The sequence below is a fragment of the Podarcis pityusensis genome, assembly GCF_964106645.2.
Source record: "Podarcis pityusensis genome assembly, chromosome: 2".
NCBI classification, from domain to species: Eukaryota; Metazoa; Chordata; class Lepidosauria; order Squamata; family Lacertidae; genus Podarcis; species Podarcis pityusensis.
Window position 1 is genome coordinate 37,677,667 of NC_138029.1, and position 12,740 is coordinate 37,690,406.

At 43.7% G+C, this 12,740-nt stretch overlaps 1 protein-coding gene across 6 annotated transcripts in view; it reads right to left on the reverse strand.

The window, feature by feature from the left end:
- Positions 1-12,740, reverse strand: part of TNRC6C (trinucleotide repeat containing adaptor 6C) — a 394,661-nt gene that overhangs the window by 235,688 nt on the left and 146,233 nt on the right. For all 6 annotated transcript variants that reach the window (XM_080993552.1, XM_080993550.1, XM_080993549.1 and 3 more), the window contains one exon: positions 4,021-4,082. In XM_080993552.1, coding sequence (XP_080849678.1) covers positions 4,021-4,082 — 62 coding nt within the window. The remainder of the gene's footprint in view (positions 1-4,020; positions 4,083-12,740) is intronic.

Here is a 12,740-nt window from a genome sequence, read left to right on the forward strand (position 1 = left end):
GTGAAGGTCCTGTGTGAGTGTCTGGAGGTGGTTGGAGGATGGATGGCGGCTAACAGAGTGAGGATGAATCCTGACAAGACAGAAGTACTATTTTGGAGGGACAGGGGGTGGGCAGGTACGGAGGACTCCCTGGTGCTGAAAGGCTGTGCCCCTGAAAGACCAAGTGTGCAGCCTGGGAGTCATTTTGGACTCATGCTGTCAATGGACGCTCAGGTCAACTCTGTGTCCAGGGCAGCTGTCTACCAGCTCCACCTGGTATGCCAGCTGAGACCCTACCTGCCTGCAGTCTGTCTTGCCAGAGTGGTGCATGCTCTGGTTATCTCCTGCTTGGACTACTGAAATGCGCTCTATGTGGGGATACCTTTGAAGGTGACTTGGAAACTACAACTAATCCAGAATGCAGCAGCTAGACTGGTGACTGGGAGTGATCGCCGGGACCATATAACACTGGTCCTAAAGAATCTTCATTGGCTCCCAGTATGTTTCCGAGCACAATTCAAAGTGTTGGTGCTGACCTTTAATACCCTAAATGGCCTCAGCCCAGTATACCCAAAGGAGCATCTCCACGCTCATTGTTCAGCCCGGACACTGAGGTCCTCCTCTGAGTGTCTTCTGCTGGTTCCCTCACTGCAAGAAGCAAAGTTACAGGAAACCAGGCAGAGGGCCTTCTCGGTAGTGGCACACCCTCCCTTCAGATGTCAAGGAGATAAAGAACTACATAACTTTTAGAAGACATCTGAAGGCAGCCCTGTATTGGGAAGTTTTAAATGTTTCAAGTTTTATTATGTTTCAATATATGCTGTAAGCCACCCAGAGTGGCTGGGGAAATCCAGCCAGATGTGCAAGGTATAAATATATAACAACAACAATTTATAGGCTGCCTTTCAATTACAGTGTTCCATGGCAGTTTACAATAGTTGTAAGCAACTGGTCATGTTTGTTCTAATGCAGGCACAGAAAACAGAAGCACTTGCATCAGAAAAGGCATCTTCCGGGATCCTTACTTGAGAACAATTAATGAGGATTACTCACTGAAGAGCTCTTTTTACTAACCGCCCTCTCAAAACTCATAAGTGAGGTGGGTTAAAGTGTAGTAGAAGAGTGCTTTTTCTCACTCCCACTGCCCTTTCAATGAATATTCATGGTGAAGGTAAGGAATCTGATTCCCAACATACATAGTACTAATCATATTAATTGTCCTCAAACAACCACAGTTCCCTAGTTCTTTATACACTGAATGCAATGGTATGATCTTGTATTTTAAAGCTATTTATTTTAATCACCATTACCTGGTTGTTGTTTTTGTGCCTCTGTCGACCACACTAACACAATTTATCTCAGGGCTTTGGTGATAATTTGGCAACGTCCTAAATCTCTTTTATCTGAGGGCTAGCTCCCTTGACACATTTTAGCACCTCGAGGGATGCTCCTGAAAAGCCATCCCTTATGTAAAAATATTAAGTATAATTTATAGCATCCTGGTTGTGGTACTATCAAGGATCCAGTAACAGCTCTCTGTTCTTTGCTTCACAGAAACTGAACCTCTCACCTCAGCAGAAGGAGACCCAATGCAGGAGGTGCATGTGGTAAGCAAACAAACACCCCAGGTATGTTCCTCATGGTGCATGCCAGTACCCCATGGTGCATGCCAGTACAGGAATGCAAACAAATGGTACAGACCCTATACATTAGCTGTAGCAACAGCCATTGCAGCAGCTAACCAGCACAGACAACACATCACATGCCCCGGGCACACCCACCACACACTCTGCCTAAAACAGAGGCACACACAACAGCCGTGTGCTATGGCACAACCAGGTAAACAAATGCACATTAAATTATAGCATTTGGGCTATCCTGAGCACAGAAAGCTGGCATAAGTTACGCCAGGGTAAGTTAAGTTGGCATGAAGTACGCTGATCTGGAGCCCATTCAGGAGGCCCTGAGAGTGACAAACACAGGCTGAGCTTCTAACCAAGAGTCAACTCAGCCGGTATCACCATGGGAACTGTGCCCACCTGTGGACCCACAGGGAGAGCTCCCAGGTGCCTTTATCAGATGTGTATGAGCTGTGGGGAGGATGCCATCTATACCCAGTGATTTGTTAATTTTAATTTGTCACCTATAGTGAAGGCAGATGCAATTCATTCAGCTTCTCTGAGGTCTCCTTTTTTCCCCTTTACTACACCTTCAACTCCCTTGTCATCCAGAAGTCCAATTGCTTCCCTAGCCAGTTCCCTGCTTTTAGTGTATTTAAAGAATGTTTGTATTGTTGGTCTTAGAACCTCAGGGTTGTTTTTCGTTTCGTTTTTTTCCGTTTTGTTTTGCAGCCCTTATTGTCTACCTGCATGTCATTTGCAAAATTTTGCAATTTTTTTTGTTCTCATTTGGGCAAGACTTCCATTTTCTGAAGGAAGACTTTTTGCCTTTAATAGCTGTCTTGACTCTGCTCATTAACTACATTGGCATCCTCTTGGATTAGATGGCATCGTTCCCGAATGCTGGTATACATCTTAGCTGAGCTACTTTTATTGTGGCTTTCAATGACACTACTCAGATAAACCTCTTAGTTATCCCTATTCCTCTTCACACCCCTTTCCTGAAATGACACATACAGCTGGTTGGGCTTTAGGAAATCCAGGAACCTTAGACTTAAAAGATGGCCAGATGGCCTAAGCAGCATTTAACCCTCAAGGACAGAAACTGCTTGCAAGATTCAAATCAAATAGTTGTCTCTTACTTTGAGAAGTTACTACAGAGCTAGAGTGAGTTACATGAGCACATATCCTGAGGTGAAAGACTTTCTAAACGTGTATTGGTGTGTCTTGTCTGGCTGTCTGATTCAGTTTGCTGTGGAATTAATGGGCAAATCTGACATAGAAGTGAGTTAAAGCTAACTGAGTGTGAGATCCCCTGAATAATGAGGGCCTCATCTCTCTTTTTACCTCAGAGTAACTGAGCTCATTGATTCTGCCCTACCATAACAGGAATAGCCAAAATATCTTTCTGCCACACTGAATCTAAAGCTGTGACATGTCACCAGCTAGGAAACTGGATAACTAAACCTGTAAAATCCTCTACTTTTGCAACTGACTCTTGAAGGAGCTGGGAGAAGTATTTACTGTGCCACGGAACGGCTTTAACTACAATCACCCAATGTACAGTCTTTCATGATGCTCATCTATTCCCCCATCCCTGCCTACCTGTTACCATATAAAGGCTCTGCATTGTGACTGTGATGTGTGAGTAGGTTTTTCCACAACTGTGAGGGCTAGAAACTTGTTTTCCCTAACTGAATGCTGATCATAGGAATCTAGCATTGCTGGCTATAAATAGACATGACACAGTTTCTTCTGCATGGTACAGTTTCATCCAAGGGCACCACTCAGAATATAGTGGTCCATTCACACAATATGGAATCTAGTCTAATGTGTGAGCGGGGGGCTGGCTTTATAGTTAGAAGGGAGCAATGAGGGCAGGCACAGCAAGCCCCCATCTATTAAGGGAACAAGCAAAATCAGCTGCATGCATTGATGTGGGTTTCCACTTTTTGGTGATAATGATAATGAAATTGTCCAGATAACCAGCATGATGTTGGGAGAAAGAAGAACCCGGCATATGGGTGTCTCACCTTGAACTCCTCTTTGAAGCTCCTAGCAAGAGATCATGCTGTGGTTCAGCATCTAGGCCCTCAACCCGACATTATCTCTTGTGTCCACATCAAACCCAAATACACAAAGTTAATGACTCAGTGCACTTTGAAATATGAACGAGAGCTTTCCCAACTCACCTTCTGTAACAGGTATCTTCAAAATGATAAAAAAATTTTTTTGCTAAAAATTCCCATTAGGCCAGTAAGCAGCCCTTTATCTCGATTCTAAAATGGTAAACCTTGCAGGCTAAATCATGATGGGAAATTAAACAGTATGACAGGACAAAGAAGTTCTTGAGCCCCCCATGTCATCATAAAACACACAAGCGAACCTGTCACTTTGATGTCGCGCTCGATGAAATCCCTACCTGCTCTTGACTCCTTCAAAGGCTGCCTTCTGGCAAGGACTTATCTGATGGTTTATTCGTTGCTGAAAGACAGAAGAAAAATAAAATAAAATATTGAGCTAATACGGAGATTTACACTTGGTGTTATTGTTTTTTCTACATTTGGATAATGGTATCACTAATGAGGGCTGTAAGAGCAAATTTTTACAAAAAAATAAGCACCATACTGTGATTTCTGTCCTATGGAGATCTGATATTTCTCCTCAATCTCCAAAACTGGGTAGGTAGAGAACAGGACATTCTGCCTTCACAACTGGCCAAAATGTAGCATGAGAAGCAAACTTTGGTGTTCCCAGAAAGACCAGCTGCAATACCTGATCAATTCAAATAATTTAACTGATTGAGGGAAAAGGTACAAGTACCCTCTTGTTTATTAAATAATCCACTGAATCTTCCCCACCGATTCAATTCTGCCAAGATGTCTATGCAAGGCTGGGCTTCCTCAAAACAGATAAACATTTTAATTAAATGTCTGACTAGCTAGATTTTTAAAAAGTTGAATGTAAGAGCACTGTTTCCCATTTTTAGACATTGAGAACAACGATATATTCATGAGTGCAAAACCAGAAATTCATCCGTATACAAATTTACCTAACAGTAAGTCCAACTGAACTCAATGGGTGATTGCAATGTTAGAGTAATCTGCTTAAACCTCTGGATTTAAGTAATGGGCAGCACAATCCAAAGGCCTCCTTATAGTGGGCTGTGGGGGTGGGTGTTGGATTGAGCAGAGGTGTCCCTCCGCTCAGCTCTGCTTCTAGCGTTTTGGGTGACAGCTCTTGGGGACTGTCATGATGAACATCTGCACTTCCAGATTTACTCCACTCCACTCCACTGCAGGTTTGAGGAGACGTGCAACCCATCACCTGACCTCAGCAATACCGCGAGGTATAGCTAGCAAAACAGCAGAAGCTGGTAAAAGGTTCTCTGTGCCACTATAAGGCCTCTAGTGACAGTGCTCTTTCAAGGGGAGTGCAATCCAATCCAGAACAGGACATGTACCTAATTCCCAAACATCGGTACCACTTATGCACAGTATCTTCACCCTGTCAAGATACAACTTCAGTTTATCACCCGCTGTCCATCACATTACTAGATCAAAGCACTGATCTGACATCTGTAGAGGTTTGGCAGGTAGGACCTAGCCACCACTGTACTATGTAGCCCTGAGAACATCTGCCTATCCAAGTGGCTCCAGTCTAGAGCAATCTACCCCACAACCTGCATTATTCAGGCCTCAACCTAACAACCCTAATTATTACAAAAAATAAGACAAGTGGATATGGCCCATGATTTAAAGAACCCCCATCTCTTCCTATCTGCCCCTCAGGTAAGTAGGAATAGCTTGGCAAGGAAATAGTCTTTTTGCACCAGATGGCTCCCTAGTACTAGGTAAATCCAGCTCTCTTAGGCTTTCACACAAAGAGGCTTAAAATTAATTAGCAGCTCCATTAAAAAAAGAAAGAATACAAAGCAGTTGCTGTGGCATAAAGGAGTGTGAGAAAGGAGACTGATTAGGAGGGGTTTTTTCAGTGCTTTTAGGCCAAAGGGATGAATTATAGCTTACAAAAGAGGTGATTTTTATTCCACAGAGAGGTTAAAGGTATTTACAAGCTGATGCTTTGATGCTGTTTTGTTTTAAGGCATTTGTGGAGCTATTTTGTGAGATGACAGTTTCAGCATCATCACTTTGAATTCAGCATTCTCCGGAATGAAAATGAGAAGGAGAAGATTGGTTTTTCTCACCAGAATAATCAACAAGAAGCAGCCAGGTTGTTTATGGTTGCCTGGTGACCATGAAAAGAGCAGCTTCCCTCACTCAGGATCTATTTCGAGCTGGCATGTCACACTGCCACGTTAAAGCTAAATGGAGCAGGAAAGGTGACTTGAATGGGACTCAGCCCTGCAAGAGGAGCCACTAAAAAAAAGGTGGGGGGAAGGAAAGGAAAGGAACAAAACAGCTGTGCATGTAATGTACCTTTAAGCACAAAGGGAGCTTCCTTGAAGATAATGGGATTATGATCTCCCTTTTAAGTTAAGCATTTGCTTAAGAGGTGCTCAGCCTAATGTGACAGCATCTCTACACATTGGCCCGTGTTTTCCTCCAACCCATTTCACATATGTGTCCTTCTCAACACCTGAAAACATTGTACAGAACAATCCTATCCGTGTTCATGCCAAAGCAATTGTCATTGAGTCCAATGGATTTCACTTGCTAGGAAGGCTGCTTAGCAGGCCAGTAACCAGGATGGTGGAAGCAACCTGTGACCACCACACAACCATTTTGGGATTAGGTGCATCCGGCACAGTATGCATGCTTGCTCAGCGTTCATGTGAAGGATTCATGCTATGAACTGAAAGTACTAATGCTCTTCATTACTTTGACTGGAGAGACCAGAAACACTTTCCCCTCTCTCACAGGGATGGGCAAATCTGTCCATTTCAGTCTTTCATGCTTCCAGTCTTAAATTGAGTTCTCTATCAGTTTGATTGTTTTTTTTCCAAGACTGCATGAAATTTCACCAGCAGTTTCATGCCAATGTCTCCCAATATACAAATTTCTGCATGCATTTCCTCCCTCATGTGCCCATTTTTTTTTTAAAAAAAGCAATTGCCCCTTATATAGTATGTTATGTTCACTGTTATGCACATTGTCGTGCATACTTTATCTTAGTGTATGCATTATTGTACACTTTACTTGGCTGGGGTACCGCACTGTAAAATTTGAAGAAGTGTAAAGTTTGAAGGATGGCTGAGCAGGGGTTGGCAAACTTTTCCGCCGGCGGGCTGGATCGTCCACCCGCAGGAGCCATGGGGGGGGGGGTCTGCAGCTTCCTATTGGCTGCAGGAGCTTCGTGCAGCCAACAGAAAGCCGTGGCTGCATCCTGGAAATCAATCCCCACACCGAGCTACCGCGCCAATTTAGCTCCGTGCAGGGACTGAGTGAGCGGGCGGCAAGGGCCGGGGGCCGGTTTAACAACCCCCTGGGCTGTATCCAGCCCGCGTACCATAGTTTGCTGACCCCTGAAGTATAGCTTCAGCGAGTTCGCCTTTAAGAGTGAACTGAGTGGAATTTCTCCTCCATTCCTACTCATAGATACAAAACATGGCAGCGTAGTGGTGTTGGTCTGGTTCACACAACACATCCTCTGCAGGAACATTTCAAAAGGTAAGTAATTGCCCAGATGTCACATCCATCTTTGTCAACTGCTATCATATTTGCAAATCTAATAAGGGGCCTGTATGGTTTCAAATTGGAGGGGGACCATGTGCCGAGACTTCTGCATTGCAGGGGGTTGGACCCTCAGGGACCCTTCCAACTCTACAATTCTATGATTCTATGAACTACCGGTAGCTACCAGTCTTCTTCCTTGTCCTAGATGCCCCCTGTCCTCCCAACATCTATTTATTTAACAAAATTTATATACTGCTTGACTGCAGTAAAACCGCTGAGTGGTTTATACAAATATCTATTCCATTATCAATTAAAAAATAGTTAAAATGAACATACCCACATAAAACAATCAGATACAGAAGAGGATAAGGTTCCCACACCTTTAAATGTTGCATAGAAGAGGAAGTTTTGGCAGGTGGCAGCTCATCAAGAAGAGGGCACAGAGCCACTTCCTTTGTTACCTTAATAGCCCATACTTGGAGGGCCATTACCTCACCAGGAAGCTAGCCTGGCTATTCCAGTAATTGAATCTGTGCTGGATCCAGGTATTAGAAGGGGGCTCCTACCCATCACAAACTCATAACAGTAGTAAAAAAGCTTTTAAGTATTACTTTACCTACTTAGTCATTGTAAATATTCAGTAAGGGTATTTGTGGGAGAGGACTGTAGTGTTTGTTACATAAGAGCTGCGTCCTCATTTGCATCTGGCCATCCTGACTCCACTTGAGCACTTTTGCTTGACCCAGCCTTACATTTACTCAGGCCTCCTTAGCCCCATGCAGCCTGGATTCATTCTTTCAGCACCAAGCTTGAACCCCATCAGCTCGGGATAAACTGTGGGGCTTGCAAAACTGATGTCATTGCAATCAGATCTGGATCTGGGAAAGAGTCTCCCCACCCCCGGTGTCCACAAATCTCAATTAGATAATCCATGACAGACGGCCATCCAAACTCTGCTTGAAAACCTCCAAGGAAGGAGATTCCACAACCTCCGGAGGGAGTCCATTCCACTGTCAAACACCTATTTCTGAAAGTTCTTCCTGATGTTTAGTCAGAATCTCCTTTCTTGTAACTTGAAGCTATTGGTTTAAGTCCTACCCTCCAGAGCAGGAGGAAACAAGCTTGCTCCCTCTTCCATTTGATAGTCCTTCAGATATCTGAAGATGACTATCATATCTCCTCTCAGTCATCCTCTCTTCTTCAGGCTCAACATACCCATCTTCCTCAGCTGTTCCTCATATCTGTTCTTTGTCTTGGAAATGTGCTTACATGGTAGCAGGTGGTCCATGATTTTTATTATTGTGAACCACTCTGGAATCAATTTTTGATGAACAGTGGTATATAAACATTGTAGATAAATCAAATAAACAACATTTCTCATGGTGCTGTGGAGAAATACCAGGTTCCACTGCAGGGGTGAGGATCCTGCGGCCCCCCAGATGTTGCTGGACTATAACTCCCACCATCACTGACCACTGCTCATGCTGCTGATGAAAATTGGAGTCCAACAACATCTGGAGGGCGGCAGATTCCCATGCCTGGTCTACTGAGTGTCTGCTCCTGATTGTGAAACAATGGCGTGTGTGATTAAAAATACCAAACAAAAAGAAGAACGAGTGCAATTTGAAATGGATAAATCCTGCTCATGAGCCAAAGGTAATTTGCAGGCATTTAACTGACAGGAAACGGGTAAATTGCTTATGGATATTTCCCAAAGAAAGAAGGGAAGTTCATCAAACACAATTTTGATATGAATTTTGTCTTTAGCTCTAGGGAACTAGATAAGATTCTGAGTTATTAGATATTAGCCTGGAGCATTGTGATAACATTAGATATTATTTATCATTAAAGCCAGCCAGGAGGAAAGAGCCATTTTTTTGTGGGGGAGAACAATATGTTCTTGAAACAAGAAGGAGCGGAGGAAAGCGAAGAAACCACACTGAGCTGTAATACCAAAGCTTTCAATATTATACAGCTTATTTCCTTGCTTTAGCTCAGAGTGAAGTTAAGATGCTTAATGCTTAATGAAAACAGAACTTCTTGTGTTTGACAGAAACCCCAGGAATGTATAAAATGTTTGAAACATTGGTTGTGTTTGCACGAAATGCTACTAAGCTATAAACCTTGGCTTAATAAAACTTACTCTGTGCAAGCTGTGTACTGGCACATGTAGCCCAAACACTTTGCTCCTCCCTTCATGTGAGCAGGTAAACAAACGGTGAAGGAGATAGCTTAGCATTATGTTCAAACCCAGGACTGTGGTTTCTTTCACCCTAATTAACCCATGATTACAAAGCCAGCAGCAAAGCTTGGTGAAACACTATCAAGGAATTGTGGCTGTTTAGGGTAAAACAAGACGCGGTCCTAGGTTCAGACATAATACTGAGCTAGCCCCTTTGTGTACCTCAGGGGTGGAGAACCTCCAGGCCTTTCCATCTGGCCCTTGAGACGAAGAAGAAGAAGAAGAAGAAGAAGAAGAAGAAGAAGAAGAAGAAGAAGAGGAGTTTGGATTTGATATCCTGCTTTATCACTACTTGAAGGAGTCTCAAAGCAGCTAACAATCTCCTTTTCCCTTCCTTCCCCACAACAAACACTCTGTGAGGTGAGTGGGGCTGAGAGACTTCAGAGAAGTGTGACTAGCCCAAGGTCACCCAGCAGCTGCATGTGGAAGAGTGGAGACGCGAACCCAGTTCCCCAGATTACAAATTTACCGCTCTTAACCACTACACCACACTGGCCAGTGTTTCCCAAACCTGGGTCTCCAGTTGCTTTTGGACTACAATTCCTATCATCCCTGACCACTGGTCTTGCTAGGGATGATGGGTGTTGTAGTCCAAAAGCAGTTGGAGACCCAATTTGGGAAACACTGTTCTAGACCATGCACTCTCCTCTCACTGACTTTTATCCACAACCTCCTCAAGCACTTTCACCTGATTGGAATGTGTTCTAAACAATATAATTCAGTCATCCAAGGCACAGAATTACACGCGAATGTGGCAGTGGGAATCACAGGTAGGACAGGTGTTCGTAAGTGCCTTTTGATTTCACCCGTGCTTATAGCCATGTATAACATACGTTCCAACATGTTGAGGCCCAAAACCGGGGTGCACACCTGCACAAGAGCACAGAGCCAAAAAACACATGCTTTGAGGTGCAGCAATCTCACATGTTTTGGGGCGCACCCCCTAACAGGATGTCCGGTATGGTGTAACTGTACAATAATCTGAATGCTACAGAGCAGACCTGGATGTGATTTTAAGCCACAGATTTTGGGGGAAATGGTGTGGAAGATTCCTTCCTATTCCTTGGTGAAAACCTCACGGGATATAATCGTTTATTTTGTAAAAAAAATTAGTTCTTTCAATGTAGTGAATTACTCACTCCAAAGGCCAAAGAATACATGAAGTTAAATGCATGAATGCATTTAGCATTTGTAGTCATCCTTCCCCACCCCAAATAGCAGTATATATAGGGGCTTTATCAGGATTGGAACCATATATTTCTATGGGAAAGGGATTAGCTTCCCCTTAATGAAAATTGCTCGGATAAGCTGCTATCAGTTCTAGGAATGGAAGTTTCTGTTTGGCACCAATGCAAGCTTCCCACCCAGCCATTGGGGTTGTGGTAGTGACAGGACCACAGTAGAAGGAAAACAATTGACTCCCCCATTGCCTTGGCTGGTGGCCCCTATGGCTGTTATGTATTTTTTGAAGGCGGGGGGACCCTAACCATGTCAAATGTAGTCATACATTTAATATCACACTTAGTTTGGCCCTACGTAGATGGGAGGCAGGGGGCAAGTACTTGGATTCAGCAGAGCGCAAGCAGGAGCTGATTAAAGAACAGGCCCAGGGGTGTCTAACGACTGCAAGTGCATGTTTTCAGTTTTTCTTAAAGTAAATAAGTATGCTTTATTCATAACCAGCCTCCCTCAGGCCACACACAGGGAACAGTGCTTTACTTGACACCTTTTAAGATTGACTCCTTATTAAACAGCTTGGGTCACAGAAGGATATCCTTGAAAGTATCTATAAAAAGTTCCCTGTTATAGCCTTCGTGGTTGGTTGGTTGGTGGGTTGGCAGGTAGAGAGGGGGCCCAGTTGCAGTACCATGGCCCTAAGAGGACCAGTCAGCATCAGCTAAGCTGCTGGGAGGGCAGGCTGGGGCAGGTGATCAGAGGACTACATACATATGGAGCAGCTTGTAAACGCAAGAACCGGTAATGTAGAATATGGTGACAACATGTTTAAGAAAACCAGCAGCTGTGCTGTCCACAGCAGGAGGAACTATTGGGTGGCTAGCCAGGTGTGAAAGCTGTTTTGTTGTACGCTAGATCTAAGGTGGGGGGTGGGGAAGAGAAAACCCTGTATTAGTTTTTAAGGCACTCAACCCCTGCATCTCTACTCTTGAACTGCACTGTTGTGCTTTTAATGGTTCTTTATTTTATTTTTTAAAAAGGCAGTTCTTAAAACATTGTGACCATTAACCTAAAATCCAGGGGAAATAACAAGCAAGAGGAAACAGTCAGGTACCCAGACATTGATGAATACAAAGCCTGAAGTTTAGCGAAGTGATTTATCCCATCACATTTTGCAAGCTGTTCACCTCACAATAGCGAACCGCTGCTTAGTAATTGAGAAGGACACATCCTCTTTCTTATATTGAGTCTGCCTGTGAGCGATGATGATGGCAAGTTAATTAATTATCTCCGGCATCGGTTTACTTGAACATTTTCTTTTTCTCCAGCAGCCTTTTGAAAAGAGCCCAATAGAGGGCTTGATTAGGGGGATAATGAAGGAAATTTCCAATAGATTATATCATTTCTCATCTATTTGCAGCCATTGTTAACATGGATTGCTCTCTCAGTGCCAGGATTCGCGTCAGGGAAATTTCATAAGCATGTAAATCTACCTTAAATGGGATATTTAGGGATAAATTCAAGTAATTGCATGTTTATCATATTTCTGTCAATGTGATGGGGGGAGGGGGGGGACGAGAGAAGATCCGCTGCCTCAATCTCACTAAGAGGTTTTATTAGATGCGCCCAGTTTCCCTTTGTGCCAAATTATATGAGAAGGATCTATATTTTGAGGGGAAATGGGTTGACACCAATTGCAAAGAATAGACATCTTAGAAATGCTGGAAAGAGAAATAACAGCATACCCCTCAAAAGTTCCTCACTGTGAGGAATGCCCTGAATGTCCTCCCTGCAATCTCCCTCCCTCAACTAGGCCTTGTTTACAGGCTGCCACCTAACCTGGGACCAGAGAGCAGGGATGGAGAACCTGCACCTGCACCCTAGATGTTGTTGGACTCCAAATCCAATCAACCCAGGTTAGCACGGCCAAAGCAGGAATGATGGGAGTTGTAGCTCAAACAAATATCTGGAATTTCCCATCTCTTCCATGGACAACAGTTCCCCCTGCCCCTCTACTGTTTTCAAAGATCATCATTTAAATGAAAGGGGTGATTCTATGTTTTCCATCTTGGATACAAAGAGGACCAT